At 39.1% G+C, this 17,348-nt stretch overlaps 1 protein-coding gene across 1 annotated transcript in view; it reads left to right on the top strand.

Moving 5' to 3' along the window:
• srrm2 (serine/arginine repetitive matrix 2) overlaps positions 1-17,348 on the top strand; it is a 64,571-nt gene that overhangs the window by 11,227 nt on the left and 35,996 nt on the right. The window contains exons 3-7 of the mRNA XM_034189535.1: positions 180-275; positions 4,408-4,590; positions 13,347-13,430; positions 13,505-13,573; positions 13,657-13,686. Of these exons, the coding sequence (XP_034045426.1) occupies positions 180-275; positions 4,408-4,590; positions 13,347-13,430; positions 13,505-13,573; positions 13,657-13,686 (462 nt within the window). The remainder of the gene's footprint in view (positions 1-179; positions 276-4,407; positions 4,591-13,346; positions 13,431-13,504; positions 13,574-13,656; positions 13,687-17,348) is intronic.

The raw sequence follows: 17,348 nt of genomic DNA, 5'->3' as shown, positions 1-17,348 counted from the left end.
ACAGTAAAATACATAGAAATAAGCACTTAAAATGTAGAAATTGTTTTCACTGCTTAAGCCTTTTTAAATATGATGTAGTCCTTAAATATGTGGTCATGTTCCCAGGTATTATGCATTTTTATTTTTTTTGAACATTCTCTTGTAAACTGTTGTTGGATAATTGTGTTCTTCATGGGCAGGTATTCAGCTGAGGAAATCGAGGAGAAGGTGAACACTTTTCGTTTGATGCTGCAGGAGAAGCAGGAGCAGCCTCCTGCCGCGACGGAGAGACCAGTGTAAGTACAATGTAGAAACATTCATTACCATGGCTCTGCTAACCAAAAAAAAAAACACTTTTAAGTCAAGGAGTTGTTTTGCTACGCTAAAAATATGCAGCATTAAAATCAAATCAATTTTATTTATATAGCGCCAAATCACAACAAACATTTGCCCCAAGGTGCTTTAAATTGTAAGGCAAAAGCCATACAGTAATTACAGAAAAACCCCAACGGTCAAAACGACCCCCTGTGAGCAAGCACTTGGCGACAATGGGAAGGAAAAACTCTGAGTGTAAACAAACCTACTGAGATCCAGGCCTATGATAGAGATTTGAACCCTGACAGAAAGGAAGCAGCAGTGGGTACCTGTGTTGAATTGTCTTATTGTTTTACAAAATAAAAGATACGGGATGAGGAGGGCACATCATTGCTTTACATCATTGTTGTACAAACGTTTACACTTGTAGGCAAAAATGGGTAGACAGCATGGTACATGTATCAGTCCATCTTACATCCCTGCTATAATACATTGTACCCTGAATTTGGACATTTAATTTTGTAAGGCATCAAGAAAACTCAGACTACTGGTAATAACTGTTCATAGATGAGACTCTTCCGCGGATCTGCAAATTTCAGACTTTCTGGATCTCTGGGCCATTTCTGAAATCATTGTAAATCTGTTGAGAAAAATTGGGGGGGGAGGGGTGGGGGTGCAGTGGGGCCAGTCATCCTTGTGTTTAAACCTTTCCTCATATGCATGGAACTGCATTGCTAAAACAAAAGATGACATTAGTTATTTTTTCTACAACAACACACTTTCAACCAATCAGAATCTCTGCAAATCTAAAGTCACTGAAAATACCTGGATGTGGACATCTTGATTTTCTGCAAGTTTTGGTCCGTGGAGCTGCATCTGTAATGTAGACAAAATTACAGAGAGAGAGGATGAAGGCCGCATTAAAGACATCGTTAGTGGTGTAAAAAATAGGTTTAAGTGGACCTGTTTGGACCAGGAGGTGGACGTGGACAAAGGCAAGACTTGGTGAATTTGTCCGCACGGTTGGGCTCCCCGGTAAAGAGCTCTCTGCACATTATGTTTGGATTTCATCAGCAAAACATTGGAAGAACACTGCAAGACGAAGAAACATTTTATCAAAGTTAATATTAAATGGACTAATCTGCCCGGCTCCAGAAAAGCGCGGAAGAGGCACAACGAGCCCCAAAGCCCACAGCACCCATACCGAGTCATGGGTTCCTGACACCGGTCAGCGACCGAACATCCAGTGCTCAGGTGCGTGTCCAATAATTCTATTCATGCAATTAAAATATGTTTAAAATCACTGAAATGTTTAAATGTGGTGCAGTTATTTATACTGTGCACGCACTGAAGTGAAAAGTGCATTACAATCAATTTCCTTCAGTTTTTACTCTTAAATAGAGAAACCATTCAAAAATGACTAGATATCTTTTGCCTGCATGCTGAAATCAGCCTGCATCAATTTTATTTTTATTTCTTATTTTGATGAATTTTATAGACTGCGGTACAGCTGGTGCAAAGGATGTGTGCTTTTTCATGATACTATGCTGTATGTGCCTGTGTGGTTTTGCTGGTGACTGACAAAAGTAGTTAGAGTGCAAACTCACAGGGTGTGATTTAGGAATTTATTATGGAACAATAATTTGTAAGCATACATTTTACATGTAATTATTAATAAAGTCACTGTTTTATTCACAAATGTTGTTTTAATCTCTGTAAATAATTTACACATACTTGCATGAAGTTCCAGTATATTTCAGAGCTCATTGCAGGTTAAGGAAAGACACTTGAAGAATAGTTTTGGCAAGTTCAGTGATAATCTGTCCAATGCTATGGCATTCATAGTAAGTACATATGCTGTAGCACTTGGCGGATATCACTGAAAGAAGGTCAACACAGACAGATTCTTTTATTACAGTCTTCCACATACCCCAACATACAAAAAAACATAAAATGGAAATTCATGAATTTGGTCTCTCTAGTGGCCCCGAAATGCCTCTAAAATGTTCAAAATCTGTGGGCCTCCACTGGGAGAGCTGCCCCTGCACCCCGCTGGGGGCCTATGGCGACCCCCGAGCCCCAGCTGATTTTCAGATTTTTTTTTTTCCTTTGCCCATTCTCATCCCTGTTTATAGCCCAGTACATCTTCCCAGCTGTATTTTACCAGTGGGTTTTCTTTTCCTTTAATGTTAAAATATAGAATGAAACAGCTTTAAAAATATATATATATAAAATAGTTGCTGTTTTAAAGAGCCTTTGTTTTATTTAGAAGTGTAGAAGCAGGTGTTGGTTTGCTGGACTCTTGACACATTTAACCAGATAAAGGTCTGTTCTGCAGCTTTGACCTCTGGTGGAGTTTTTTAAGACACTTTGGTACCATTTTGAAGAGCAGAGATGTTTTCTTCAGACTGGACTTCATGGTGTTCAGGTCCTCACTCAAGGTTTTTGAAGTACGTCTGAATTTAGGTTGCTTGCACAGCAAATGTACCTGATAGTGGGACAAATTAAATAAATAAATTACACACACACACACACGTGTGTGTATATATATAAACACTAAATGTTAAAAAAAAAAAAACAGAAAAACTTTGGTCTCAGAAGTAACAAAAAAGCTGTAGATTTATTTGGTAAAAATAAAAATAGACTGAACCATTTTCAAATTAAAGCGTTCCCTCAGCTCAACTGTGCTAAATTGCTAAGCTAACGTTAGCCAAGCATTAAACCTTCAGCCGTGCAGTAAACATCACGTTTTATTTTTAAATGAGTTTCACCTCGAGTAAGCTGCAGAACTAAGCTCCGTTGGTCAAACTGGGTGTTTGTATACATCCAAAAGTGAGGAATTTCGCATTGAGTCGGTCTGCTCCATCATCCCGGCTGCCTGCCTCGCTCTGCCCCGGAATGAGGCCTGAGCTCCGGCTGGTCCGTGTGGCTCTGCACGCTGTCATGGTTCGATTGATACCCCACCAAGTCATCGGTCCTCCCTCAGCTCGGTGCCACTTCAAAAAGTAGCTGAAAGAAGCTTCTCTCAGCAGGATGATGGGAGACTTGTTCTACTGCTGTTTTTTAAAGCTTTTTTGTGGTTCTACAGACACAAATCCAAGATGGCGATCGCTCAGCTTTTTGAGTTGTGGAAAAACCCAGAGTGGCAACAACCCCTGCCCCCTTGCCGCATTGAACATGTTAACACCCCCAAAGCGCCTGACACAACCGGACACGTTAACTGCTGCTGATGGTTCGGGTGTGAAAGGCCCTTTACTGTGGTGGAATCATTTCCTCAAGTGTATTTTTTTTTTTAAACTAAAGAACAGCTGGCACTTCAGTTGCTAAAGTTCAGTTGCCACTGCTAAATCTGCATTTTCTGATTTCTTCTGTGGGCGTGAAATATTAATGTGGAGGAAAATATGATAAACATTTAACATGCTTGTGGAAGTCAAATGTTGATGTGTAAAATGTTTGTGTCATTTTGGGTTTGTTAGTATCCCAAAAATGCTGACGTCAGCACTGGATGGAAAAAATCAGTTTTATTGTTTCCCATTTTTAGACGTAAAAAGGAATATCATTTAAACCCAAATCAGTGTTCCTGAGAACTAAAAGTTATATTGGTGACTTAATGAACAGTAGATGCAGCTTTTCTTCTGACAGATTTTATTTTAAGACACTATAGTCTTTTCTTGTATCGCGACGATACACGTTGTGTGAAGAGACTCTTCTCTGGGGTGGAAAAATTGACCTGACCCATCAAAAATGATTTATTTATTTATATTTTTTATTTTATTTTTGGGGGGGTGGGTAAATAAATGTGAAAATGCGTCTGAGATTTAAATTTTTTTTTCTGTGGGAGAACCCCCTACACCACCCACCAGGGGCTTCAGGCCTTGCCAAAAACTTTGTTTTCTTTTTTTCCATGGCCCACTTTCATCACTGAACATCCAAATTAATGAATATTTGGTGTTATTTTTCATTCTTTTGTCAGCGTTATTATTGTTCTTTGGCATAATTAAAAAATATTTCTGACCTGGCCTGCAGTACTGTAGGGGAAATGCTGGACGCCATAGTGGAAGTCAGAGATTTTGTTGGATTGCAGAGCCAAAAGTTAATGGTATGTCCTTTCAGGGTGACAGAGAGTCATGCCCTGGCTGCAGCCAATCAGCAGAAGAACGACCGTCTCAGAGCTGCGTTTGGTATCTCCAGTGACTATGTGGATGGATCATCCTTCCATGCTGATCGGAAGGAGAAGGAGAAAGAGAAGAGGGAACAAGAGCGCCTGGAAAGGGAGAGACAGCAACAAAAATATGTGTGAGTCGCACAACCACAGTTGAATCTGTCTAGTGGGATAAAGCTAGAGACTACTGTCTGTGAATTTCAGAAAGTGAATCACACTACAGAAACATGACCAAGATGAGAGCTGCTGCACACAACTGTGTTTTGTGTCTGCAGGCATTAAGTAAAATGTATAACACTACTGACTGTTGCAATCATGATCCCCCTCGGCCTCGATTTGGACAAATTAATAGACAGCTGATTTAATGTGTGTGTATATGTATGTATGTGCACACACTGTATCCACACACTAGACCACCCCTGGCCGAGCATCAGCCCACCCCCTTTTTTGTGAAATTTATTAAATGCTACCCTAAAATAAATTAATTGTATGACCCTGATACAGTGTAAAAAGCAAAAAAAAAAAAAAAAAAAGTTTTCACTATATTCATTCTTTTCCATGTCTTACCTGTGGCAGTGTCATCAGTGTGCACTGGTAGTAGTCACATGAAGACAGTGACATCAGTTTGAAAGTTTGCAGTCCAAGAGTTGTGGCACACACTGCGATGAATTGAGTAAACTGATGAGAACTGATTTAATTAATAATTTGTTGGGGCACAATAATCGTCTAATGCAGAGGTCTCAAACTCGTTCCAGAAAGGACTGAGAGGGATGCAGGTTTTCTTTGCAACCATCCACTCCACCAGGTGATTTCACTGATTAACATCACTTTGAGCAGGTGGAATCAATGTTTTATTCAGCTGAGGAAATTGAGGAGAACGTGAACACTTTTCGTATGATGCTGCAGGAGAGAGGGATCAATTAACGCTAAAAGTAGGGATGTGAATCGTACAACAACTCACGATTCAATTCGATTCCGATTCTTGGGGTAACGATGCGATTCAGAATCGATTTTTGATTCAAAAGAGCTCTGAGAAATAGTTATTACTTAAAAAATGTTTATGTTTAAGAAAATGCAGCTTTACAAGGTTAATCAAGTGATTCTAAAGATGTAAATTTACTTATCTGCTTTGCTCGTTCGGAGCTAACTGGCAGTTTAGTGAAGCGCTGGTCAGTAGTCGGCAGAGACCGCTGCTCCGCTCCTTTTAGCTCCGGGTGATGACGTAGTATGTGGGCTTGCGGATTTGTTTCCGAAGTACTTAACTTTCATTTTGCAGATTTTGCGCACTGCATAAGTCATGTCAAGCTCCTTCTTACGCAGCAAATAATAATATCCAGAATGCGCCCAAACATTTGCCTTCAGCAAAGACGGTGCTGGCTGAATTAGCTCTTCATCCGCCATACTACGCTTCAGCTCACAAATGTTTGAAATACGCCAGACCCCCCCGCCCCTCGCGGAAACGCTGTAGTACGGAAGCCGTTGCCTGACAGACAGTACACGCAGTGAGTAAGCAAGGAAATGTTTAATAAAATGCTTTTTAAAAATCGATTCTTGGACATTTTGGATCGATTCAGAATCGTAATAAATAAGAATCGCGATTCAGACGTGAATCGATTTTTTTCCGACACCCCTAGCTAACAGTGTTAATTGATCCCTCTCCATCGAGCCAGTTAAGGACTACTCTGGCCTACGTGTCGCTGCGTCCGTTAGCCCTGAGCTCTTCTTAGTCGGGAGCTATTCTACCTCAGTATCCTTTCACTGCGGTACTTATATCTTGTATGCTTTATGGTTGTGACTATATATACAAATTGTTTTTTAATAACAGGGAGAAGTGGGGTACAATTAGCTAACCTAGCTGGCTGCAGCACCGTTCGTCATAGCTAGCAACATAGCCCGTTCTGTTTGTTAAGCTAACATTGGGGGGGCTGGACCACTCCTCCCACAAGGCGTGCTCACAGGCGAATGACGCAGCCGACAGGAGTGAAAAAACTCACGCATGCGCACGAAGGTTCAAGCTTGGCTGATGCAATCACACGATTCAAATCCATATAGTTTTTGCAAAGAATAAAAAGGTCTGTTACTTTTCTAACAGACCTTGTACATCTGTGTAGTTAATAAAATTATCTTCACGGACGATTAATTTGCGCGCACACATGAAAAAAAAACTGGCTGCCGCTGCGGTTCCTTGCTCTCTCTCCCCTTAAACTCTGTCATAATTGTGTTATAAACCAGTCACCATTTGTGTTATTATACATCTGTGTAGTTAATAGATAAAATAATCTTCACAGATGATTTGTTCGTGCGCACACATGAAAAAAAAAAACCTGTCTGCCACTGCTGCTGCTCTCCCCTCAAACTCTCCCCAGTGAGGAAGAGTCTGACACATCAGAGGAGTTTTAAGGTTGATATAAGACTGACCTTTGGTTGTGCAAGTAACTTTTTTTTGTGCAAGTAATTTTTTTGTTACTAGCACCAGTGCAAGTAGGTTAAAAAATGTATTTTGACCCCTGCCAAGTTTGGGGTTACCGAACACATATATCATAGCTTTTGTTTCTATAATAACATAACCAGATTTATATCTTAGCCTACTAGCTATAACTTTGTTTCACAACAAGTCTACATACTAGGTAGATGTATATTTCAATCTTTTTCTGTATGAACACTTAGGTTTCAGGAACTAACTCTTATAATATTATGTAGTTATTATATTTCTTGTATATGTTGTTTACTGCCCTGTTTGTATATACATGCTGTCCATATTCTTGAGCCGCTTGGGTGAGTAGGGAGAGTTCCCATGGGATAAAAAAAGCTTTTAAACCTACCATCACTGGTTCTCAAGACCAGGCACCGAGGTGGCTTTGTCCATTCTTCTTTGTTTCTCTTTTTTTGGAGGGGAGTACCTTAGTATACACGAGTATAGTTCCACCTTAGATTTGGAATGTATAATACCTCACTGAATTTTCATGCAGCTGTTTTACCAAGCCATTACAAAATAAACATGACAAATAATGACCTTTTTAGACTGCTCCAAATGTGTTCTTCTCTTCGTTAAGCAAGCCCGATAAAAGTTGCGGCTGGAGCAGTCCTCTGTGATTCAGGAAGCAATTAGAGCCGTTTTCAACAGCCAACTCGAAGAGAAAATGATTAATCCACTATGAAATAATCAGTAGTGGGCACAGCTAACCAAAAAGTTAGCTTTGATAACAGCTAGTCGGCTAACTGAAAACTTATCTTTTATAAAGCTAAACCGTTAAACCACCCAAAAATAGATCGGAAGCTACAGCTAACCGATAACTTTCAGTATTGTCTCCAGTACACTTGCAACTACTAACAAGCTGATTTTGAGTTTTAACACCATGATCGCTTGTGGTAGCATCAAAGGTGACCATAGACCCAAACAATGAGTCAGCACTTCTGTCTTTGTGCACCCTGCCCCCTGCTGGAAGCTCCTGTTTACTACATAGCTTGCAGCAGTGAAGCAGCTTAGAGGAGCAGCAAAGCTCAACTCTGCGCACTCACACAAAAAATACATCATTAGTCTTTAACAAAATATAACAGTGTCGCTGTGAGGCAGAGGTCTTGGAAAATAAAGCAGTTTTGATTTTAAAGAATTAATCCAGATAGAATAACTCCATTAATGTCAATTCTGTCATTTGTACAAAGGTAAAATATAACACATATCTTTTAATTTTAAATAATGTACTAATTCTGAAGTTTTGTAACAAATACAGACAGATGCAAAAGGGATTATGGGTAAATGAGTCTCCGCTAACACTGATTGGTTGACTCATTCATTCTATGTAAAAATCAACACATTAATGTGATGTGACGTGTGTGTTGGTATTTACATATAAATGTGCTTTTGTAAAATATCTCATTTTATTCATATGTTAAGAAAAGTCATTTGCAAAAGCCAAAAGTCAAAATCCATAGAACACTGCTGTCTACTGGCACCCAGACGCTCAGACTCTTACCCATTATCCTTTGCGTACCAGGTTTTTTTGTTGTTGTTGTTGTGTTTTTTTGTTTTGCATCCCAGATAATTGCTGTGGTTTAAACAACAGAATCCACAACAACAATTCTAAATGAACATTATACAATCAAAATGTACCTTTTTATTTCTTTCGCCGCTGCAAGGGGCTGCAACAACTCTCGGGTGTGCAAAGCATTATGGGGTATCGCAATACTTAATTTGAATACTGCCATGAACACTACTGGCCAGTAGATGGCAGTAGAGACCCTGAAAACGTGCCAAAACAAATATTCCAAATTTTCCCTGTGCTACATTTTACTTAAACGCAAACCGAATTTCAGAGATCTTATATATATATATATATATATATATATATATATATTACTCTGGAACAAAGATGACAAACAGTGTTGTAGGATAATAAGCAGGACGTTATAGGAAACAGTAATCGATTGCAACTCAGTGATTCCAATTGAAAATAATGGAGAAGCAGCCTGAGCTTCTTCTGGCATTTTTACATAAAACAAACACAATAACGTCTGTAATCCCAGAGAATATATTCATGAGAGTTTTAGGCACAATATACAAAGAGTTTAATGCTGTTGTCCGTGTAGAGCCTGATCAGAGTGTCTCAAATGCATTTCTCCTGTCGTGACTGGACTGAGATTACCCATAATACTCCGCCACTGCAGTTTTCACATTAGCATATTAACTCCATGCACTTAGGGTCTAATCCTACATTTTTAAGGATGATTAATGCAGTGGTATTATTTATATCCCCAAATGATGAGTCAGGGAAGGATATTATGGTTTTTCGTGGACTGCCACCATTTCGTGGACCGCTACCATCCGTGTCCGCCACTGCAGAGTTTTTACATTAGCATATTAACTCCAAGAGCTTTCATCTGATTCTTCTCAAATTAGAAACATTCATAGCCTCCTGAAGATGAAGTGTATTTATTTTGGTGACCCATCAGAGGAGTTCACGACAGGCCCTGGTTGCTTCTGGTGATACAGGAAGTTCAGCTATGGTCTTGTATCCTGTCCAATCTCTTCCACATGTTGAATTAGCTGGATATTTCAGTATCTCATCTCTGTAAAGAACAGTATGTACTAGCTCTAGCACCACCAATCCAGCATCAGCTGAAACCACCAGGAAGGTTTGTCAGCTGCCAGCACAGTCATATGGAAGAGTACAGTTAGCTACATCAGGCCAGTCAAGGTCAGCTGAAAGCATACAAATGTACATAGAGATTAGTCCCAAAAATTGAGATCAGCATCGGACCCAAACCAACTGAATACCGATGTTTTGACCAATGAAATAACATGTTCAAATCAGTTTGAAATATGGTGCATATGTACTCACAGCCCCTTCATAAATACTTGCTACTCAGCTAGATTGCTGATGTTAGCGAAATATGTTAACTAGCTTGCTTGCTTAATAATGAGGATTAATAAACATAGTTCTCATATAAATGCATTTAATTAAAAACTTTCACATGTTCATTGTTGAGTATTGAGAAAAACTGCACATATACATTTCTTGCAACAATCAAATCTGCACCAACAAGTCTTGCTGCAGAGAATAGTGGTTGGCACAAAGCTTCAACACTATTTTTAGAGCTCTCTCTATTGGATAATTCTTGTAAATAACAATTAATGAAACATTGAGAAGTAGGGTACTGTGTTGTACTCATTAGTCACAGTTCAGAAATGTATAATATCACTAATATTACATATTTTAATGGTTTTACAATTAATTAACTGAATGCTAACCATATGTTCTTACATAGATGCTAGCATGTTGTAAATAGCACTACTGCATTCATCATCCTTGAATATGTAGGATTAGCCACCGAAATCAAGAGCCTTGATGGTCTAGAGCAGGTGTGCCCAACCTTTTTTGAACTGAGATCTACTTTTAAAGTTGACAGTGTAGCGAGATCTACCAAGCCATATCGAATCTCATAGCATAGCCACAATATATTGTGCACCAATATAATAACACAATTTTCTGGCATGTTTTAACAATAATAATGCATCACTGAAGTAAATGCACGGTGGAAAAGAATAAGCACAAGTAGGCCTAGGACTGGCCACACATTGGAAAAGTTGTTCCCTACTTTAGTGGGACTTCTGGCACAGAGAGGAGGAAGCTGGTCGCTCATAGTCCGGACAGTAGGAGATGAGTGCAGCCGTAAGCAGGCACTCATGCACTCTCTGTCTGCATTAGATTCCAGATTTGGACATTCATGTCAGGTGTTGCTCTAGATTTGAGCTCAACATCATTTTTCAGTGTGAGGATCCAGGTTGAAGAGTGATGCCACTTTGGACGATATACAGTCCACATCTGTATTTTCAAATGGAAAATGGAGAAAACTGACAACAGGCTCTTTGGATGCGAAGTCAGTAAAGCGCCTGTCAAATTCTGACAAGATGCTCTGCATGTGATCATCATATGTCCTGGTGCTTAAGTTCTGTGTCCATGTGTGGAAAGTTCTGCAGGTCACACTGTTGTGTCATTTGCTTTTAAACTTGCTTTCAAATCCAAAAGCTGTGCATATTCAACATGGTTTGAGCGTTCCACAAATTTACCTCTGCTGAGCCACCTAACGTCTGTGTGCAACAGATGTGTGTCTCCTCCAACTGTGAACAGAATAAATGTGTCCTCAGACTCCTGGCCTGAACAGAACACTGCATTCTTGTTCACCACATTCATCACTCTTCATATTTATGGATCATTGTGCACCAACGTTTCAATTCCAGCACAGACTTGAATCCGAATGAACATCTCTGGAGAGATCTGAAAATATCTGTTCACCGACGCTCCCCATCCAACCTGATGGAGCTTGAGAGGTGCTGCAAAGAGGAATGGACAAAACCACAAAATTTCTTTTTTTTTTTTTTTTTAATAAATTTGCAAATAAAAAAAAACTTCATGTTATTATGGGGTGTTGTGATCAGAATTTTGAGGGAAATGAGTCTGTAACATAGAATGTGGAAAAAGTGAAGCGCTGTGCATACTTTCTGGATGCAGTGTAAATAAAACAAAATTTATGTTATTTGTAAATTGTGGTATAGATGCAGAGGGGCAAAACAAAATCGAAAATCTTGTTGAGAGAGTGTATGAAAATTAATTTCTGAGTGTGATATTGGACCACAAAATCAACTGGAAATCCCACATAAGCTACATTCCATCAAAGATGGCAAGGAGTGTGGCAGTTTTGGGGAAAGCTTTACAGGTATTGGAATTTAAATCACTGTATATGATCTACTGTTGGCTTATTTTACCGTATCTAAACTACTGTTTGAAGGTCTGTGGTAACACCAATAAAAGCAACTTGCCACCATTATACATACTACAAAAAAGGGCAATGAGTATTCTGCATAATGTGGGGTACAGGGAGCACACCAACACACTGTTTTTGAGGTCACATGCATGCAAATTTGGGGATATAGTTACTAAATTTAAAATGGTACAGATTATGCATAAAACAAAAATGATTTTCTTCCAGGTAATATTCAAAAAATGTTTTGTAAACAAGAGGAAGGTTATGATTTAAGAAGAGCGTTAAACTTAAAAAGCACTGTGTTTGCAAAACTATGAAGAGTATGTACAGTAAAAATCGCCAAAAGTGTCATTGTATAAACCGGGTATTCAGATTCACTGGACATAAGCAAAAGTCCCAATGCTTTTGTGTGGTTTTCCATGTAATAAACACCGTATAGAATGGATTTTGTATAACAGATTTTCGCTGACATTGCGCAAAATCTCCTGTTTGATCGCAATGCATTTCTATTAAAAAGACCTTTCATGTACCGGACAGAGCAGTATGGACGTGCACAGTAACAGAGGTACGAAATGAAGTTCAGTACTGACAATTGCAAATTAGAGGAATGTGGGTACTGGATACCGTATTTCCTTGCCGTGTATTTTTTTTTTTTTTTTTGCCCCAAACCGTGCTGAGACACAGGACCTAAATGAGAGAGAGAAACACGGTGGCTTACTGGTTAGCACTGTTGCCTCACAGCTAGATGGTTATGGGTTCAATTCCCGCCTGTGGCCTTTGTGTGTGAAATTTGCATGTTCTCCCCGTGTTTGCGTGGGTTTCGTCCGGGTGCTCCGGTTTCCTTCCACATCCAAAGACGTGGGTTAGGTGGATTGGAATCTTTAAATTGTCCGTGGGTCTGTATGTGTTTGTTTGTCTATTTGTGCCCTGCAACAGACTGGCGTCCTGTCCTGGGTGTACCCCGCCTCGCGCTCTATGATTGCTGGGATAGGCTCCAGCCCCCCGTGACCCTTGATTGTACTAAGCGGTTGAAGAATATATACACACACACACATCATTCATTCAGCGTCTCCTGACTGTAACTAATCTGTTACATACATTTCATGTATGTTGTCCGTTTTATACATATAGCGGATTCCAGTTATAACAGACAGAATTTTAATCCACCTGAATTCATTATATGGGAGTTTTACTGTATTTCAGTTTTTGGGGTGGATTTTTAGCATGGGTTGGATGAAGAATTGCACCATTATAGAACACTTCTACAGAAGGAACACTTTTAAGAATGTATACAGCAGAGCAGGGCTCACAAGGAGAGTTTTTTTTTTTTCTTTTTTCATATACAGTATATATATTTTCTTGATTGTTTATAGATTGTTTTAGATTGGACTGTAAATATCGGGGGATTTATGTGGTGATGTAATTTTGTCATCAGTTTTAATGTATGAATTGTGAGGGGTTTTGGTTCTTGGCTGACATTTTTCTTGTAGGTTTTTTTACTTGTGTGCGTGCGCGCGCGTTTTCTGTGTTCAAAATAAATTCATTCAGATACTGATGAATGCTCGTCCTTCATAATGCACTTTTATAGTTGTGCCTGACATGTAGTTTGTTGTTTTTACTGTCTCAGGTTGGTGGAGGATTCAGACAGTTCTGATTCTCCTCCCAGGAAGCGGAGTAGGAAGAAGAAAAAGAAAACCAAGAATAGAGACAGGTGAGAAATAAAGGCAGCAAATGCAGAGCCATTATCAGTAAGGAGTTGATCTGAGTCTTTATTCTTTTCATTAGCAGCTCAGAGTCAGTGTCTCCATCTCCTCGCAGAGAGAAGAAGAAATCCAAGAAGAAGAAAAGGAAAAGGTATTATACAGTTTTGATTTTTGTGTTGTATCTGGTTTTACAGCTCTCATAAGTAATTGTTGACCGTAAATTTTCTCTTTCAGGCAAACATCGGAAAGTGAAGATGAGGACAGGTATCTCTCTCTCTCTCTCTCTCTCTCTCTCATGTGAAATTTTGCATGACTGTTCAGGCACACACTGACAGCAGCAGCCTCCGTTTGCCCCACCACCAATATTGCCATCATATATATCATTATTGCAAATTTTCTTGAAAAATTGTGGCATAATTTTGAGCCTATAATGGTCACCACTAGTGTGAAAACGGTTATAAATTAAGAAAAACAGGATGCCTGTGTTGACCTAGTTTAATTTTTAATTTTATGGAAACAGTATACTCATACTTATGACTTTCTTTGCTAATAAAATTTTTGAGAAACAATTACTCACAACCATCCCAAACACATATCATTCTCTTTGGCTGCTTTAAGTGATGCCGGTATTTGGTTAGACTCTTTCTCTCCGATTGTTCTGTCTGAGTTATTTTCATTAGTTACTTCCTCCAAACCATCAACATGTCTATTAGACCCCATTCCTACCAGGCTGCTCAAGGAAGCCCTACCATTAATTAATGCTTCGATCTTAAATATGTTCAATCTATCTTTATTAGTTGGCTATGTACCACAGGCTTTTAAAGTGGCAGTAATTAAACCATTACTTAAAAAGCCATCACTTGACCCAGCTATCTTAGCTAATTATAGGCCAATCTCCAACCGTCCTTTTCTCTCAAAAATTCTTGAAAGGGTAGTTGTAAAACAGCTAACTGATCATCTGCAGAGAAATGGTCTATTTGAAGAGTCAGGTTTTAGAATTCATCATAGTACAGAAACAGCATTAGTGAAGGTTACAAATGACTCATCTCTGTGCTTGTCCTGTTACACCTCAGTGCTGCTTTTGATACTGTTGACCATAAACTTTTATTACAGAGATTAGAGCATGCCATAGGTATTAAAGGCATTGCGCTGCGGTGGTTTGAATCATATTTATCTAATAGATTACAATTTGTTCATGTAAATGGGGAATCTTCTTCACAGACTAAGGTTAATTATGGAGTTCCACAAGGTTCTGTGCTCGGACCAATTTTATTCACTTTATACATGCTTCCCTTAGGCAATATTATTAGACAGCATTGCTTAAATTTTCATTGTTACGCAGATGATACCCAGCTTTATCTATCCATGAAGCCAGAGGAGACACACCAATTAGCTAAACTGCAGGATTGTCTTACAGACATAAAGACATGGATGACCTCTAATTTCCTGCTTTTAAACTCAGATGAAACTGAAGTTATTGTACTTGGCCCCACAAATCTTAGAAACATGGTGTCTAACCAGATCCTTACTCTGGATGGCATTACCCTGACCTCTAGTAATACTGTGAGAAATCTTGGAGTCATTTTTGATCAGGATATGTCATTCAGTGCGCATATTAAGCAAATATGTAGGACTGCTTTTTTGCATTTGCGCAATATTTCTAAAATTAGAAAGGTCTTGTCTCAGAGTGATGCTGAAAAACTAATTCATGCATTTATTTCCTCTAGGCTGGACTATTGTAATTCATTATTATCAGGTTGTATCAGTTAATTCAAAATACTGCCGCTAGAGTACTGACGGGGAGTAGAAGGAGCGAGCATATTTCACCCATATTGGCCTCTCTTCATTGGCTTCCTGTTAATTCTAGAATAGAATTTAAAATTCTTCTTCTTACTTATAAGGTTTTGAATAATCAGGTCCCATCTTATCTTAGGGACCTCATAGTACCATATCACCCCAATAGAGCGCTTCGCTCTCAGACTGCAGGCTTACTTGTAGTTCCTAGGGTTTTTAAGAGTAGAATGGGGGGCAGAGCCTTCAGCTTTCAGGCTCCTCTCCTGTGGAACCAGCTCCCAATTCGGATCAGGGAGACAGACACCCTCTCTACTTTTAAGATTAGGCTTAAAACTTTCCTTTTTACTAAAGGTTATAGTTAGGGCTGGATCAGGTGACCCTGAACCATCCCTTAGTTATGCTGCTATAGACTTAGACTGCTGGGGGGTTCCCATGATGCACTGAGTGTTTCTTTCTCTTTTTGCTCTGTATGCACCACTCTGCATTTAATCATTAGTGATTGATCTCTGCTCCCCTCCACAGCATGTCTTTTTCCTGGTTCTCTCCCTCAGCACCAACCAGTCCCAGCAGAAGACTGCCCCTCCCTGAGCCTGGTTCTGCTGGAGGTTTGCTTCCTGTTAAAAGGGAGTTTTTCCTTCCCACTGTCGCCAAGTCCTTGCTCACAGGGGGTCGTTTTGACCGTTGGGGTTTTTCCGTAATTATTGTATGGCTTTGCCTTACAATATAAAGCGCCTTGGGGCAACTGTTTGTTGTGATTTGGCGCTATATAAATAAAATTGAATTGAATTGAATAAGGAGGGCTTATCATCATTGACCTGTATAGCGTTGTAGTAGAAACATTTTAGTGGAGCGGTTAAGGCAGAAATCGTTCAGTTTTTGAAGAAAGCATGAAACTTGGCACAGTGATACTATAGGACCTAGGGATTATGAAAAAAAAAAATAGACCCCAAAAAATAACGCCCACTGGTGGCTGCAATATTGGATTAAAAAATGGCCATTATTTTCAACATATTTTTGCCATTTACTTTCAAATTAAGGCAGATAAAAGCACAATTCCAAAATATTTATCCATGTTTTTGGGGTCAGGGAATCCAATGGACTCATTTTCAACTTTGTGAGATGGAGGCTATATTGGATTCCAAGATGGCCACCATTAAAATGAAGATTATGAAAAATATCAGTCCTCTGTAAAGATGGAAGCGTAATTGTAAAAGTTACCCATAAGTAATGAGGAGTCCAATTAACCTATTACATTAATTGCCTGATGCCGGCCATATTGGATTCCAAAATGGCTGCAAATAAAATTAAGTATTAATTATCTCTGCTATTTTAGTGACAAATTCAAGTTTCAGGCCTTTTTATTTATGAAGTGATTGCAATAGTTTCATTCAAGGATTTAAGGATATGATTCCTTCTTTATGTTCTCCAATGCCATATACCAACACAGGGCAGAGTAGCTACCTAAACTCTGAGAGTGAGATAGATTATCCCATCAGTAGTTTTATATCCTCATTGAGGACAACTTTGGATGCTGTAGCTCCTCTGAAAAAGAGAGCCTTAAATCAGAAGTGCCTGACTCCGTGGTATAACTCACAAACTCGCAGCTTAAAGCAGATAACCCGTAAGTTGGAGAGGAAATGACGTCTCACTAATTTAGAAGATCTTCACTTAGCCTGGAAAAAGAGTCTGTTGCTCTATAAAAAAGCACTCCGTAAAGCTAGGACATCTTACTACTCATCACTAATTGAAGAAAATAAGAACAACCCCAGGTTTCTTTTCAGCACTGTAGCCAGGCTGACAGAGTCAGAGCTCTGTTGAGCCGAGTATTCCTTTAACTTTAACTAGTAATGACTTCATGACTTTCTTTGCTAACAAAATTTTAACTATTAGAGAAAAAATTACTCATAACCATCCCAAAGACATATCGTTCTCTTTGGCTGCTTTCAGTGATGCTGGTATTTGGTTAGACTCTTTCTCTCCGATTGTTCTGTCTGAGTTATTTTCATTAGTTCTTCCTCCAAACCATCAACATGTCTATTAGACCCCATTCCTACCAGGCTGCTCAAGGAAGCCCTACCATTAATTAATGCTTCGATCTTAAATATGATCAATCTATCTTTATTAGTTGGCTA

The sequence above is a fragment of the Thalassophryne amazonica genome, chromosome 16 (assembly GCF_902500255.1).
Source record: "Thalassophryne amazonica chromosome 16, fThaAma1.1, whole genome shotgun sequence".
NCBI lineage: Eukaryota > Metazoa > Chordata > Actinopteri > Batrachoidiformes > Batrachoididae > Thalassophryne > Thalassophryne amazonica.
Note: the sequence above shows the minus strand (reverse complement) of the source record. Positions and strands in the feature narration are given on the sequence as shown.